We start from the raw sequence: 14264 nt of genomic DNA, 5'->3' as shown, positions 1-14264 counted from the left end.
CTGCGCGTGCGGCGGCGGCGGCGGGGCTCCCTCCCCCTCGCGAGGCTTCTGGGCGGCGCGGGACGGCTGGCCCTCGCGCCGGCGCTCGGCTCGGCGGTAGGTCGGGCCGCCGGCGGATCTGGGCGGGGCTCCCCTGCTTGGTGGCACTGCGGCGCTGGCGGCGGCGTGGTCTGCGCGGGGCGGCGAGGCGCGGGCTCCTCCTCCTCCCGATCTGATGGCACCTCCGGTGGCGTCGGCGCTCGGGCGTGCGGCGGGGTCTGTGAGGGTGGCGGCGTGCGACATCTTCCTCCCCGATCTGATGGCTCCACGGTGGCGACAGTGCTCGGGCGGCGGATGGCAGGCGCTGGGCTCTCAGCGGCGCTCCGGCGTGTGCAAGCGGCGGTGATCCCTGTGCGCGGTCGGCGGCTCCGTCTCTGACCCGGACGGCGCGGGGGATGACGGCGGCCCGGCGTGGCCGGCGATCTGGATGCGGTGGTGCGGCGGCTCGCTGATCTGCCGGTACTCCAGGGTCTGCCTGGTGGTGCTGGTGGTGACGGTGGCCCGTGCACGAGAGTTGGATCCCTTCGAACTTATCTAGGTGAAAACTTGCCTTCGGCTTCTGCTAAGGCCGGCGGTGGCGGCGCTATCTCCGTCGTTCCCTTCTTGAAGGCATCGCCGTGGAGAAGTTCAAAGCCACTCTCTGGTACCTCCGGGGGAAATCCTAGATCGAATGATCGGATGACGACTGCGCTCCGGTGTCGTTCCTCCCTTGGGGGCGTCATTCTTGGAGGTACACACGTGATCGAGGGACCAGACGATGGATTCTTTGGTGGAGCGGTGCTTCATCCTACACACTGATGGCGACGGATCTTGACGGCATGGTGCAGTGCAGATTCGGAGTTCGCAGTGGGAGGATGGACTCGCGCAGGAGGACGACGTTGTTGGGCGTCGTGTTGGCGTCGATGGTAGAGAGACCTGGCACTGTTCATGCAACAGTACAGCTCTGAAGATAGTTTGGTGGCAGGTGGCTGCGGCGGCATCATACCAGCAAGCGTCCTGGTTGAGGAGTGCGCCGGACTGGTAGGTGCCCCATACCCGGCAGGCGACCTGGTTGCGACCCCATGTCTTAGATGTTTAGGTTTGGCTGCGATGCCTGTGTGGTATTAGGCCCAGACTACCTGCGTCCCTTCATCAATTGGATAGGTGTACCGACAGTCGTTGCTTACACGATGGCTTTAGTCTTGCTGTTGTATGACTTTGTAAGGTCTTATGAGAATAATTAATAAAATGGCCGTATGCATCGCCCAGATGCATACCGGGGGTCATCCTCTTTTTCTAAAAAAAAAATTGTCTCATCTCATCCCTCTCCGATCAGACGATCCGGACTAGTAGTTGCTTCTATTTACTCACCACAAATCCCTGTTTTTATTGTATAGGCCAAGTATTTAGCAATTTTGATTGTATATAAGCGCGGTGTGAGTGTGTATCCATCACCCGCCAATTCAGTAACCAAAAACTTGTGTGGACCCATCACACAAATACTGCCACCACAAGATCTGAAAACAGAACCTGTGGTTTATTTGTGTGAATCGCTGGCCCACTTATTCTTATATTAATATAAATGAGCCAGGAGCCGGCTATACTAATTTGCTGCAGCCATGAGGCCGAGATACTCGGCGGTGAGAGGCTTGAAGATGCGCTGCTCGTCCGAGTCGAGCGCCGCGGCGAGCTTCGGCCAAACGGACATGCCCAAGATCCAGGAACCACCACCACCACCGTCACTCCCCGGACGCGCCATGATCTTCACGAAGCCGGAGCACAGCCTCCCGCAGTCCACCCACGTAGGCATCGCTACGGCGGCGTGCCCGAATCCGAAGTCCGTGTCGACGCTGAAGGACGCGAACGACGTCACGCCCATCGCCGGGCTGCCCAGCCCGGCGGTTGCTGTCTCCACGAACTTGACCGCAGCCTTGCCATTGCCATTGCCCTTGCGCTTGTGCTCCTCCACCCAGTCCACTAGCTCCTGGAAGTGCTCGTCGGTGGCCGTCGACCTGATCGACCCGCGCACCATCGACGCGATCTCCGGGAGCGGCCGCCGCTGGATAACCTCCACGGTCGCCTCCGCCACCGCGAACGTCGTGACGTTGCCGACGTAGTTGCGCATGGCTTCCTCCGGGGTGGTGGTGAGACGCCGTCGCCCGTTCACCCACCAGCCCATGCGGCAACTCTCGTCGGACGAGCCAACGGTGGTGGCGAACACCTTCCACAAGTACGCAGACACCGCCTCGACGCGGCTCGCGCCGCGCTCCCCGTCGCCGCTCGCTTGCGCGCGCAGCATGGCGAGGTCCCGCTCCTCGACGTAGTAGGTGCGGCCGACCAAGGAGCCCCCGGCCGTGAGGGCGTTGACGAGACGCTCGCTCACCAACGGCATGAACAGCTCGCCCACCGAAGGGCCGTACGACGGGGCAGCGCGAGGGCGGAACACGGAGCGGTCGTAGTTCGGGGCGGCGGCGACGACCGTCCCAGACCGCGCGAGCTCAGACCACGCGTCAACGATCATGCACAGCGCGCACCCGTCCGCGAGGCCGTGGTTGGTGCCCCACACCACGACGAACCCTCCACAGGAGAACGAAACGAGCTGCACCGACAGCGCGATGTCCGCGTCGTACTGGACGGGGACGCCGACTCTCGCCAGCGACGCGTCCAGGTCGCCGAAGTCCAGGCTGCCCAGCGCCAGGCCGACCTCGCCGACGACTAGCTCCGCGCCCTGGTTGTCACAGTGCACCTCCGGGAGCCCTGAGCGCGGGTTAGCCACGATGCGGCCGGCGAGGGGAAAGAAGTGGTCCAGCAGGGACGACAGCTTGGCCTCGAAGGCGGCGACGACGTCGACGAAGCCACCGCCGGACGAGGGCCTGCGGTAGGCGCAGACCATCGAGAGCGGCATGGGGTAGTACAGCAGGTCGAGGTTGGAGACGGGAAGCACGGCGTCGGGCCGCGTGACGGAGGCCTTGACGGTGCTCCTGCGAACCACGCGGACGCGCGAAGAATCGTTTGCCATTTCTGTTTGCCGCTTACTACAAACTGACCTGCTCTGAGTTACGCTTTCCCTTCCCTGCCCGCAAGTATATACAAGTATGTGTTGCAGTAGAAGTTGACCTTGAAAATTCCAAAGTCAGCGTGGAATCTTTTGTACTGGCTAGGGCAGGATTGGATGCCAAAATGATAATATACACAAATATGATCAGATCAAAGGTGCATATTTTTTAACATAGTACAGATGCATTGATTTTTTTAGAAAACTTCCAATTTATTCATCTTCGAAAAAGGCAGTACAACAAACAACAGAAATAATAAAAATTACATCCAAATCCGTGGACCACCTAGTGACGACTACAAGCACTGAAGCGAGCCAAAGGTGCGCCGCCATCATTATCCCTCCCTCGTCGGAGCCGGGTAAACTTGTTGTAGTACATTGTCAGGAGGTCGTTGTGCTAAGGCCCCATAGGACCAATGTAGCAGAATAACAACCGTCGCTGATGAAGTGTAGCATAGGTCGAAAGGATCCAATCTAAAAACACATGAACGTAGACAAACTACGACCAGATCCAAGCAAATCCATCAAGGATAGATCCGTCAGAGACACACCTCCACACGCCCACCGGTGATGTTAGACACACCATCGGGACGGGGCTAGGCGCGGAGAATCTTATTCCATCTTCAAGGAGCCACCGCGGTCTCGTTTTACTGAGCAGGCCACAAACCATAACAAAACACAAAGAAACAACTGAAAACAGAGCCCTCGGGCCGGCAAGGGCCGAGATCCACCGCGCTGACATGCCCCGAGGCCAAAGGAGATGAGGCGGACTGACGGTGGCGCCGGCGGGAGGCAGAGAAACCCTAGACTTTTGTTGGGGAGGAGGCAACCGGCTTAGGTAATGACCACAAATGCATTGACCCCTGTGAGCACCTCCAAGATACTGAGCCTACACAATATTTTTAGATTGCCGAAATCGCCAAAGACAACTTCGCAGAAGAAAAATGCATCTTTATTTAATGATTTTACAGTCATCAGCATGGAATCATTTTTTAGTGCAGCCTTGGATAACAAGATTCCAGGCCGACATGTATGTATATGCCATTGATTCTTTTTAATGTTTTTACAGTCACGAGCAACATCAGTCGTCACCCAGCAAAAGCATACAAAATAAGGCTCAATTTTTAGGAATGTTATGAGGTATTCTTGGGTTGCTTATAGGTGCCAATATTCATACATGGTGCCAGAAAAAAAAATTGTCCCGGGATTTGCTTCAATCTTGGTTCTGCCACTGGCTACATTTATCTGTAGATGGATGTCGGTCTATAGTAACATGAAAGTACTACCTATACATAAAGTCACAACATGTTTTTATTTTTATTCGATATAAATTTTTTGGTCGTTCATGACACGTACACACGCTTGTATTTTTGCATCGGCGTTACCTTTTTCGCGGAAAGGCCTAATGCATATATTAAGTATCATAGGTCCTTACAAACGCACCATTACAAACTTTTTGTCTTCAAAAGTCTTGGGGGTGACGAAGTCTTCGTCCTCCTGTATCCACCGGCGGCACGCAATGAGCACAACTTGTTGTCACCTCTGAGCCTCTACCTTGGCGGATCAAAGTTTTCAAACCTAGTAGCTTGTAGAAGCATCGTTGTGAAGTCGTCAATAAAGAACAGGAGACGTCGACGACCACAAACTACAAAGCAAAACGCCGCCCCGGAGAAGAAACCAATGATAAGTGCTTGTGGAAACACCGAAGACCACAAAAGCCAGCCAATTTCAGGCATATCTGCCGAAAACTTAAACCGACTGAATCCCAGAAGGTGCCCCAGAGACACAACTCCACATACCCTCTGAGGGTGATAAGCTCGCCCCCATAACGGGGATAGGGCGGAGAGACATTATTTCTACACTAGGTCAACACCGCCGCCTTGCCGACCAAACCAAACACAAAGACTCCCTAAAGAAAACCTAACACAAATTACCCATGTTGTTGCAAACCATATCTAGATCTGAGGTCGAGCTCGTTGCCATCCATGACCACTCATGCAGCCGTCCGATCCAAGGTCCATTGTATGGTGCGGAGCGTACATCTTAATGCAACTCAATAGGTGTTGCAAAACACTTGATTTGCGGCATCAATTCTCCTGGCTCAATCCGCGCACCTCTGCCACCTTAACAATTTTTCAGCAACATCATCTGTACAACATAATCTGTGTTGCCAAAGTCGTTCCGCAACAATACCCATGTTGCAAAAAGTTAAGACGGGAAAATAATAATTCTGTAACAGAACCTCTGTTGTGAATGTTTTCGCAACATATGGTCTCTTGCAAACAAGGATACTGCAGCAATGCCTTTGTTGTAATGGCGAGGAAAGATCCATGCAGCTAGATTACGCCGGATGAAATGACCGTCAAGGCGGCGGACGGCCAACACGTTGCGCCGCCCATACTTATGATGGTGTCACCTTAAAGAATAAAAAACAAAAAATAAACAAAGAAAAACATGAATTTTAAAAAAATTCAAAAGATCACCTACTCAAAGCATCTACAGCCGGAGGTTGCAAATTTGGAACCTCAAACGCCCGCGGACAGTGACCGGTCGTGCCTCAAATTTAACAATTTACAATCACGTATCCTATTTTCAAAACATTTGTTACATGCAGGCCATGCACGTCGATCATCCTGTCCGTCTTGGGCTGTCTGGGCACCGAAAATTGCTCATACTTAACATTTCGCACCCGTATTAGCCCCATCTCGCCGATTGATGAGCTAGTCGACCAGCTTAAATATCCGGGTCATCTGAAAGGGATAAGCTTCTGATATCATTGCATCCTTTGTTAAGGATATGGACTCTTACTATGAATTTTCTATGTTTATCAGGTAGAAGATTCATAGTCAGGGTGAAAGATCGTGGATGTCGCCTAGAGGGGGGGGGTGAATAGGCGCTTTAAAATAATTATGTTTGAGGCTTGAACAAATGCGGAATAAACCTAGCAGTTAATTTGTCAAGCACAAAACCTACAACAACTAGGCTCACCTATGTGCACAAGCAACTTATGCTAAGCAAGATAAATAAGTAAGTGATAGCAAGATATATAAAATGAAACACTATAGCTATCACAAAGTAAAGTTCATAAGTAAAGGGCTCGGGTAAGAGATAACCGAGACACGCGGAGACGACGATGTATCCTGAAGTTCACATCTGCGGATGCTAATCTCCGTTTGGAGCGGTGTGGAGGCACAATCCTCGCCACCAGGGTCACCGTAACCTCCTCACGCCCTCGCACAAGGTAAGATGCCGTGATTCCACCAAGGGACCCTTGAGGGCGGTCACCGAACCCGTACAAATGGCAACCCTTGGGGGCGGTCACCGAACCCGTACACTTTGGCAACCCTTAGGGGCGGTCACCGGTACCTGTCAAATTGCTCGGGGCGATCTCCACAACCTAATTGGAGACCCCAATGCTTGCCGGAGCTTTGCACCATAATTATTGAGCTCCGAACACGACCAACCGTCTAGGGCTCCCAAACACCCAAGAGGAACAAGCTCAAGGATACCAAGCACCGAAGAGTAATAAGCTACTCAACTTTCATTTCCACGTATCACTGTGAAGAACTCAAACCGATGCATCAAATGCAATGGCAAGGGCACACGGAGTGCCCAAGTCCTTCTCTTCCAAATGCCACCAAAGAAACTAATGCTAGGGAGGAAAATGAGAGGAAGAACAAAGAAGAGAACACGAATAACTCCAAGATCTAGATCCAAGGGGTTTCCCGCACATAGAGGAGAAAGTGATTGGTGGAAACGTAGATCTAGATCTCGTCTCTCTTTACCCTCAAGAACTAGCAAGAATCATTGAAGGGATTGAGAGATAGCAAGCTCGAAGAAGGTCAACAATGGGGGAAGAACACGAGATCAATGGATAAGGTTCAATGAGTAAGAGGAACCCCTTTTATAGGTGGGAAAAAATTCAACCGTTATGTGCTCAGCCTGCACACGAGCGGTACTACCGCTTGGGCGGCAGTAATAGGAAAAACAGAGCAAGGGCTAGAAACCTTGGGCGGTAGTGCCTCCTGGAGCGGTAGTGTCGCTCATCCGAGCGGTACTACCGCGGGAGAAGTATAACACATGAGAAGAGGAGGCAGGGCAGGGCAGAGCGCTGATACGTCTCCAACGTATCTATAATTTCATGCTATTATATTATCCATCTTAGATGTTTTATATTCATTTATATGCTATTTTATATGATTTTTGGGACTAACCTTTTAACCTAGAGCCCAGTGCCAGTTTCTGTTTTTTCCTTATTTTTGAGTTTTACAGAAAAGGAATACCAAACGGAGTCCAATTGAAGTGCCAATTTTTGATCATTTTTATGGACCAAAAGAAGCCCAAAGAGTTGGGCCAGAAGAGTCCCGGGCTGTCCACGAGGGCGGGAGGCGCCCACCCCCCTGGGCGTGGGCCCCTATCTCGTGGACCACTCAGAGACCCCCCCTGACGTGAGACTACGTCAAAAATTCCTATAAATACATAAACCTCCAGAAAATAACCTAGATTGGAAGTTCCGCCGCCGCAAGCCTCTGTAGCCACGAGAAATCAATCTAGGCCCTCTTTGGCACACTGCCGGAGGGGGCCATCATCACCGGAGGCAATGGAGCAGGATCCCGGAGGAGCCATCATCGCCATGAAGGCCAAGGAACAGAGGGAGAACCTCTCCCCATCTAGGGGGGAGGCCATGGAGGAGGAAGCACAAGGGGGAGAACCTCTCCCACTACTAGGGAGAACCCTAGTAGTGCGCGGGTTTAATGCCCACTAGTAGCGCGGGCAGCCACGCTACTAATAAGGCGCTACAGCTATTACTTAGCAGTAGTGCACGCAACAGGCGCTACTGCTAAGACACATAGCGGCAACGCTTGTTATCTACCGCGCTGCTGCTAATCTAGCTAGTAGCAGCGTGTTTACTATCCATCGCTACTAGTAATTTTTTTCTTTTTTTAGTATATTTATACGCCGTTATACAAATTTTGGTACAATACCAATTATGAGGTTTATATCATTATGTCCATAATAGTGTGTCAAATGAAGGTGGATTAGGTTCAAGTGGAGGCAATATGTGGTGCATGTCAAAAGTATACTACTAATCCAAACTTGATCTAGTTTGGACTAGTAGTACTTTCGATGTGCACCACATGTTGCCTCCACTTGAATCTAATCCGTCAGCACAAGCTATTTAATCATCATCATAGTCATTAGCACCAACAGTATTTATTTAATCAACACTAACACTAGCTCATAATAATCATCATAGTCATTACCACTAACACTAGCTATTTAATCATCATAGTCATAGTGTAGCACATCATCATCTTTAAACTCATTTCTAGCTAGCTAATCACTCCTGCTGCTCTCTCTCAGGTAAAATAACATAAAACATGTGTAGCTGTCCTCCTTCATCAAGTTGGAGCATGCAGATGAACCTGTCTCTTAATCGTGGGCTGCGCTTCTGCTTGCTGCCCCTAGTACTTGTCTGCGCTTCTCCATCACATATTTGGTCCAGTCTTTCACTATTAAGAATTCGTCGCTAATGCTGAATGCACTATAGTGATTTGTAGGATATCTTGGCCGTAAGCGAACAATACTCATGGTACCTTTAGTCTCGATCCCATAAGGCACAACATTCATCGGGAGTCCCTGTTGAAGAACATCGTATGGTAACATACTTAGCAATGAAGTTTAGCTTAAAAAGTAATGTATGGAAAAGATGCACTGAGGACAAATAGTAAAAATCTTACCATCTTTCCTAAATAGATGTGACCATAGTTCATTACGAACACTATTGGTCGCACGTTTTTAGTACTTACATTTCTAAATCCAGGAAGAAAATTTGTCTTGACAGTATCAAGATCCGCAAGCCATGAAACATAATGACTTAGCTCCTCGCAGTTTAGTTCAGCCCCGAGACAGTAGTAGGTCCTGTCTACCAAGCTGGACATGTTTGCTTGAACGGAAATAAGCTGACAATAGAAATTGGTTGTCAACTATTTTTGAATAAACAATATCAAAGACATAAATATGGTTGAGAAACTCACATAATGGTATAACTGGAGGCGTCTGCACATCGACCCAGATGTCGGTATTACCTTCAATATCATATTCCGGACGAATATCAAAGGTGATAACCATATCAGGCTCAAATGCATAAGTCTTGCATAGTGCTCGCCATGTTTTGCATCCAAAATAGGAGTAGTCGTCTGAATTGTATAATTTTGCGTGGAAAATATAACCATGCTTGGTCTTCATGTAAACTTTCTTTACCTCCGTAGTACGACTGAAACCTATCTTATACAATACAAAAACTCTTGCATGGAAGGGGATATGCTAGTAGAATAGTAAAAAAAATTATAAGTTGAAGCAAATGAAGCAGATGCCATGCTTAATTACGAAAAAAGATTTGTCGTTGTGACTTATTGTATCCACTTCGAAGTTCTCGTCCAGCTGGATGCTGAAGCGCCTATCATCATCTAGGAAGATTCCGTTGCACAGGCCGCGCTCGTCTTCGCAGTATTTGCAAATACCGAAATCCTTTTCGTCGTCAGACATTTCCTATGTTTATAGTTAAAACATTAATTGAAAATCGATAGAAGACAACTACATGATACACAACACACAAATCCGGGGCACTCGATATTTCCTACATATTCTGGCACAAGTCATGCCAAAATTCACGGAAAAATCCGGCATGACCTTTGCTAAAATAAGACATATCGAGCGCCTGAAATTTCCCGGAACGGAAATGAATCAACACTCCTGCAAAACATAGGCCACTCAGAGGTGTAACCTGCAGACATGACCGGCCACTTGGGCAAGCACATATCCTATTTGAGAAATACAAGATTTACATTTCAAAATATCTTATAGGACTCAAATTAGCATGCATTCAATAAGCAAAAGTAAATCATCTCATGCGTCCGTACATCGTCGAATATTATCACTAATACACCCCGAATAGTATCATAGATATAACATCACTAATACAACTAAAACCCTAGCACACGACGGGTATCGGAGCGGGCGGTGGACACCCACAGAGAAGGAACCATCACGGGATCATAGCTCTAGTGAGATCCCTGGAGAACCTGCCAGGTATTGGAGAACCTGTGCTCCAACGCAAACAAGTAGCGACGGACGTGTGCGTCCTCCTCACTGACACGGTGACGCACCACCTTCGCGGGGTCCTCGAGCCTCTGGACCGTCACTGGCCCACGCGACCACCACCAAAGAAGGTTCGGGTCAACGACAGGCTGGCTCCTCACCAACCTGCGCCCCCGGTAGGTAGCGCCTCCCAGTACCACTCCAGCGGAGCCCAGTCCCAGACATGGCCCATCTGGTCAAGCACGTGTCGTCCTCCGCCGACTCGACAACGAGGATTCGGGATAGGCATCGTCCACGTCGATGCGGGAAAAATTGCTTTAACTAAAAAAATAGCAACAAGTTCTTACTAACTAGTTCTATTAATTCAACTAGTTCTTACTAAAAATAAACTTACTATAAATAAAAATAAACTAGTACCTAATTAGTACCTAGTTCTTACTAACTAATTAGTACCTAGGAACTACTGCCCTAATTACCATATAAGTATCCATTTTTTAACTAGGGTTCATACTACCTAATTAATTAGGGTTAATACTAATTGTAATTAACTAACTAGCACTAAAAATAGCCTAGGGTTCATACTAACTAGTACTAAATAGCTAGGGTTCATACTAACAGAGAGCAGAGAAGAGGGAAGGGGAGGGTGCTCATAGAGGGCGGGGTGAGAGATGGGGTCGGGGGTACGACGGCACCGAGGCGCGGCGAGGCGGGGTCGGGGGAGACAGCAGCGAGGCGGGTCAAGGGCGACGGCGGCGGAGAGCGAGGGCAGGGGCTCCGGCAAGGTCGAGGTCGAGGAGGAGGAGGCACAGGCACGCGACGACATCGAGGGGCAGACTACGGCGGAGAGCAAGGGCACGGCCTCCAGCGAGGGCGAGGGTAGGGGCTCCGGCGGAGGCGACGAGGGGGAGAAGAGAGAGTGGGGAATTGGGGGAGGAAGCAGAGGAGAGGGAAGCCCGTGCGAGGGGTTAGGTGAAAATAGCTTTAACATTAGCGTGGGGAGCGAAACCGCACTGCTGCTAAAATCCGTAGCAGTAGGGCGCCCTGACAAACTCGCTACTGCTAAGATGGGCCCGTCCTGTGGTGTGTTCAAACTTAGCAGTAGCGCCGTAACCTAAAAGTGCGCTTCTACTAATTTTGTAGTAGTAGTGCGGTTTTTAGAAGGGCGCTACTACTATACCTAGAACGTCGGGAACGGTGTGGCAATTATAGTAGTAGCGCGTTTTGTTCCTGCCGTGCTACTGCTAAGTGGATAACAGTAGCGCCCTTTAAGCCAATGCGCTACTGCTAAGTAGCAGTAGCGCCTCATTTTAACACGCGCTACTGGTAAGATTCTATGTATAAGGTTTTCCCTAGTAGTGTCCTCCTCTCTCTCGGTGGCGCCGGACTGCCATCGGGCAGGGAATCATCGCCGCGGTGATCGTCTTCATCAACATCACCATCATCATCACCATCCTCATCTCTTTTACGCGGTCCACTCTCCCGCACCCCGCTGTAATCCCTACTTGAACATGGTGCTTTATGCCACATATTATGATCCAATGATGTGTTGCCATCCTATGATGTTTTTAGTAGATATCCTTTGTCTTTGGGTTGATTGATGATCTAGATTGGTATGAGTTGTATGTTTTATTTTGGTGTTGTCCTATTGTTCCCTCCGTGTCGCGCAAGCGTGAGGGATTCCCGATGTAGTGTGTTGCATTATGTTGATGATCCGCTTATAGTGGGTTTCTTGAGTGACAGAAGCATAAACCCGAGTAAGGGGGTTGTTGCGTATGGGATAAAGGGGACTTGATGCTTTAATGCTATGGTTGGGTTTTACCTTAATGATCTTTAGTAGTTGCGGATGCTTGCTAGAGTTCCAATCATAAGTGCATATGATCCAAGAAGAGAAAGTATGTTAGCTTATGCCTCTCCCTCATATGAAATTGCAATAGTGATTACCGGTCTTGTTAACAATTGCCTAGGATAATTCCACACACCGACCCATCATTATTCCACACTCGCTATTTATAATATTTAGTAATATATTCTAGCTTTATGATAACAACACCTACTTTTATGTTTTGGCTCTCCGATATCATGCAAAGATAACCTCTTCATACCCATAATGTAATTTTATTTCCCGTTTCTAGTTGGAAGCAAACATTTGGTGTACGTAGAGTCGTATAAGTGGCAGATAGGACTTGACAGAATATTGATCTTACCTTTAGCTCCTTGTGGGTTCGACACTCCATACTTATCACTTCCACCATTGGGAATTGCTACGATGATTCCCTCCACTTGGGGATTATCAAGTGCGACGACAGTACTGCAGTAGCGGTACTACCGCCCGACCGGGGCTGTACTACCGCCTATAGGCGGTACTGCTGCAAACACTGCCACCTTACTACCGCTGAACCCGACATGAAAAACAGAACCCCCAGAATAAGCAGCAGTAGAAGCCACAGAACTGGACAGCTGAAGTACCGCTTACAAGCAGTACTACCGCCAGACTAGGATGGTACTACTGCTTACAAGCGGTACTACCGCAGTAGCGCAACAAGCAAGCCCCAAGCAAAGCAGATGCTACAAGAAATCCAGAACTCCCAAAACTTCTGCATATGAGCTCCGAATTGAGCAAACTCAAGCTTGCTGGATAGAAGATGACAAGAACTATCCATCAGCAAAGAACCGACATAATCTCCAACATCGAAAACGTCATAGAAGATGCATGTTAACTCTGTTTTTGATGAACTCGAGCTTGTCAAGAAGATGACCAGAAGCTCCAAATCTCACAAGGAGAAGAATCAAACAAGAACCAAGAAAGATGATGCAAGGATGCAATGGTTTGAGCTCTCTATGAATGATACGATCAAGCTACTGACTTGAGAGCCCCCATAGATAGTATGGCAATCGATCCTATAACCCGGTCTCCGAACTACCACCATGAGACTGGTAAAATAGAAAACCTATCAAGGACAAACCTTTGTCTTGCACATAGTCCACTTGAGCTAGAAGATGACTATCTTGACTTCCTCAAGTTGGACCACCTTTCTTGATTGCGTTGGCTTGATGAAGACTAGATGATTGCTCCCCCATACTCCACTATGGGTGAGCCATTCTTTGCCACATCTTCACAATTCCATTGACACCAAAATAGATGGCAAGCTTCAAGGATGATCTCTTCATGATGCTCCACTTGAACTTGCACACGGAAATCTTGATGATGATCACCACTTGATGTCATCCTCCATGGGTTGTATGGGATCTTCCTGTTGATGGAAACCCATGGAAACATACCTAACCCCACATGTAACTCTCACATAGACTATGGGTTAGTACACAAAGCGTAATGGACAATACTTACCATACCATGGGATCACTTGATCCCTCTCGGTACATCTTCTATGCTTTGTGTGTTGATCAACTTGAATCACTCTTGTACTTAGTCTTGATCAACCTTGAATCTTTCCAACTCTCTTCATTAGGATGATGTCTTGAAGGTAAACATGAATGTTCACACAATCTTCTTCTTCAAGACATGCTTGCAATAGCCTCAACTCTCACATGTCCAACCCAATTTTTGGATAATTCCTTGAAAAGCACCTTGGCCAACAAATAAACTCCTTGAAACCAACACATAGTCTTCAATAAATTCCTATGGACAAATGCTTCAAATATAACTCAAGGAAACCATTAGTCCATAGAGAATGTAATCAATTACTAAAACCAAACATGGGGGCACCGCATGTTCTTTCACAGGGTCTATATTCTTCACATAGGGAACATTAGTGTTCGCTTGTCTTTTTTTGAATCATGTCCATGCATCAAAACAATATAAAAATCTACTGTCATTGTAGTACAGGTATCAACGTATATGATAGAGACAAACTTGACACTCGATGAACAATTATCAGTCAATGAAATGCAATCTAGTGTCAAATATATCTCGATCACACATGCCAGAATTGATAGACCTACACAACAACAACCAAGCTTGCCACCATCTGCTGGCGTAGCTATTTAAGCCGGGTGGGACTAAAATTTGGTTGCACCGATGAGATATGGAGGAGCTTCGGTCGCTGCAGGTGGGACCGCTACGACCTGCAGC

The 14264-nt window shown here is 48.7% G+C and overlaps 1 protein-coding gene across 1 annotated transcript; it reads right to left on the bottom strand.

Annotated features, from left to right (window-relative positions):
- Positions 1–1406: 1406 nt before the first annotated feature.
- On the bottom strand, positions 1407–3059 carry LOC123089667 (coniferyl alcohol acyltransferase-like). Its single transcript, XM_044511287.1, has one exon. It carries the CDS (start codon positions 3035–3037, stop codon positions 1622–1624), a length of 1416 nt encoding a protein of 471 aa, XP_044367222.1. The 5' UTR covers positions 3038–3059; the 3' UTR covers positions 1407–1621.
- Between the last annotated feature and the right edge of the window lie 11205 nt (positions 3060–14264).

The sequence above is a fragment of the Triticum aestivum genome, chromosome 4B (assembly GCF_018294505.1).
Source record: "Triticum aestivum cultivar Chinese Spring chromosome 4B, IWGSC CS RefSeq v2.1, whole genome shotgun sequence".
In the NCBI taxonomy this organism is placed as follows: Eukaryota; Viridiplantae; Streptophyta; class Magnoliopsida; order Poales; family Poaceae; genus Triticum; species Triticum aestivum.
The sequence above is the reverse complement of the archived record's forward strand: the minus strand, read 5'-3'. Positions and strand labels throughout refer to the sequence as shown.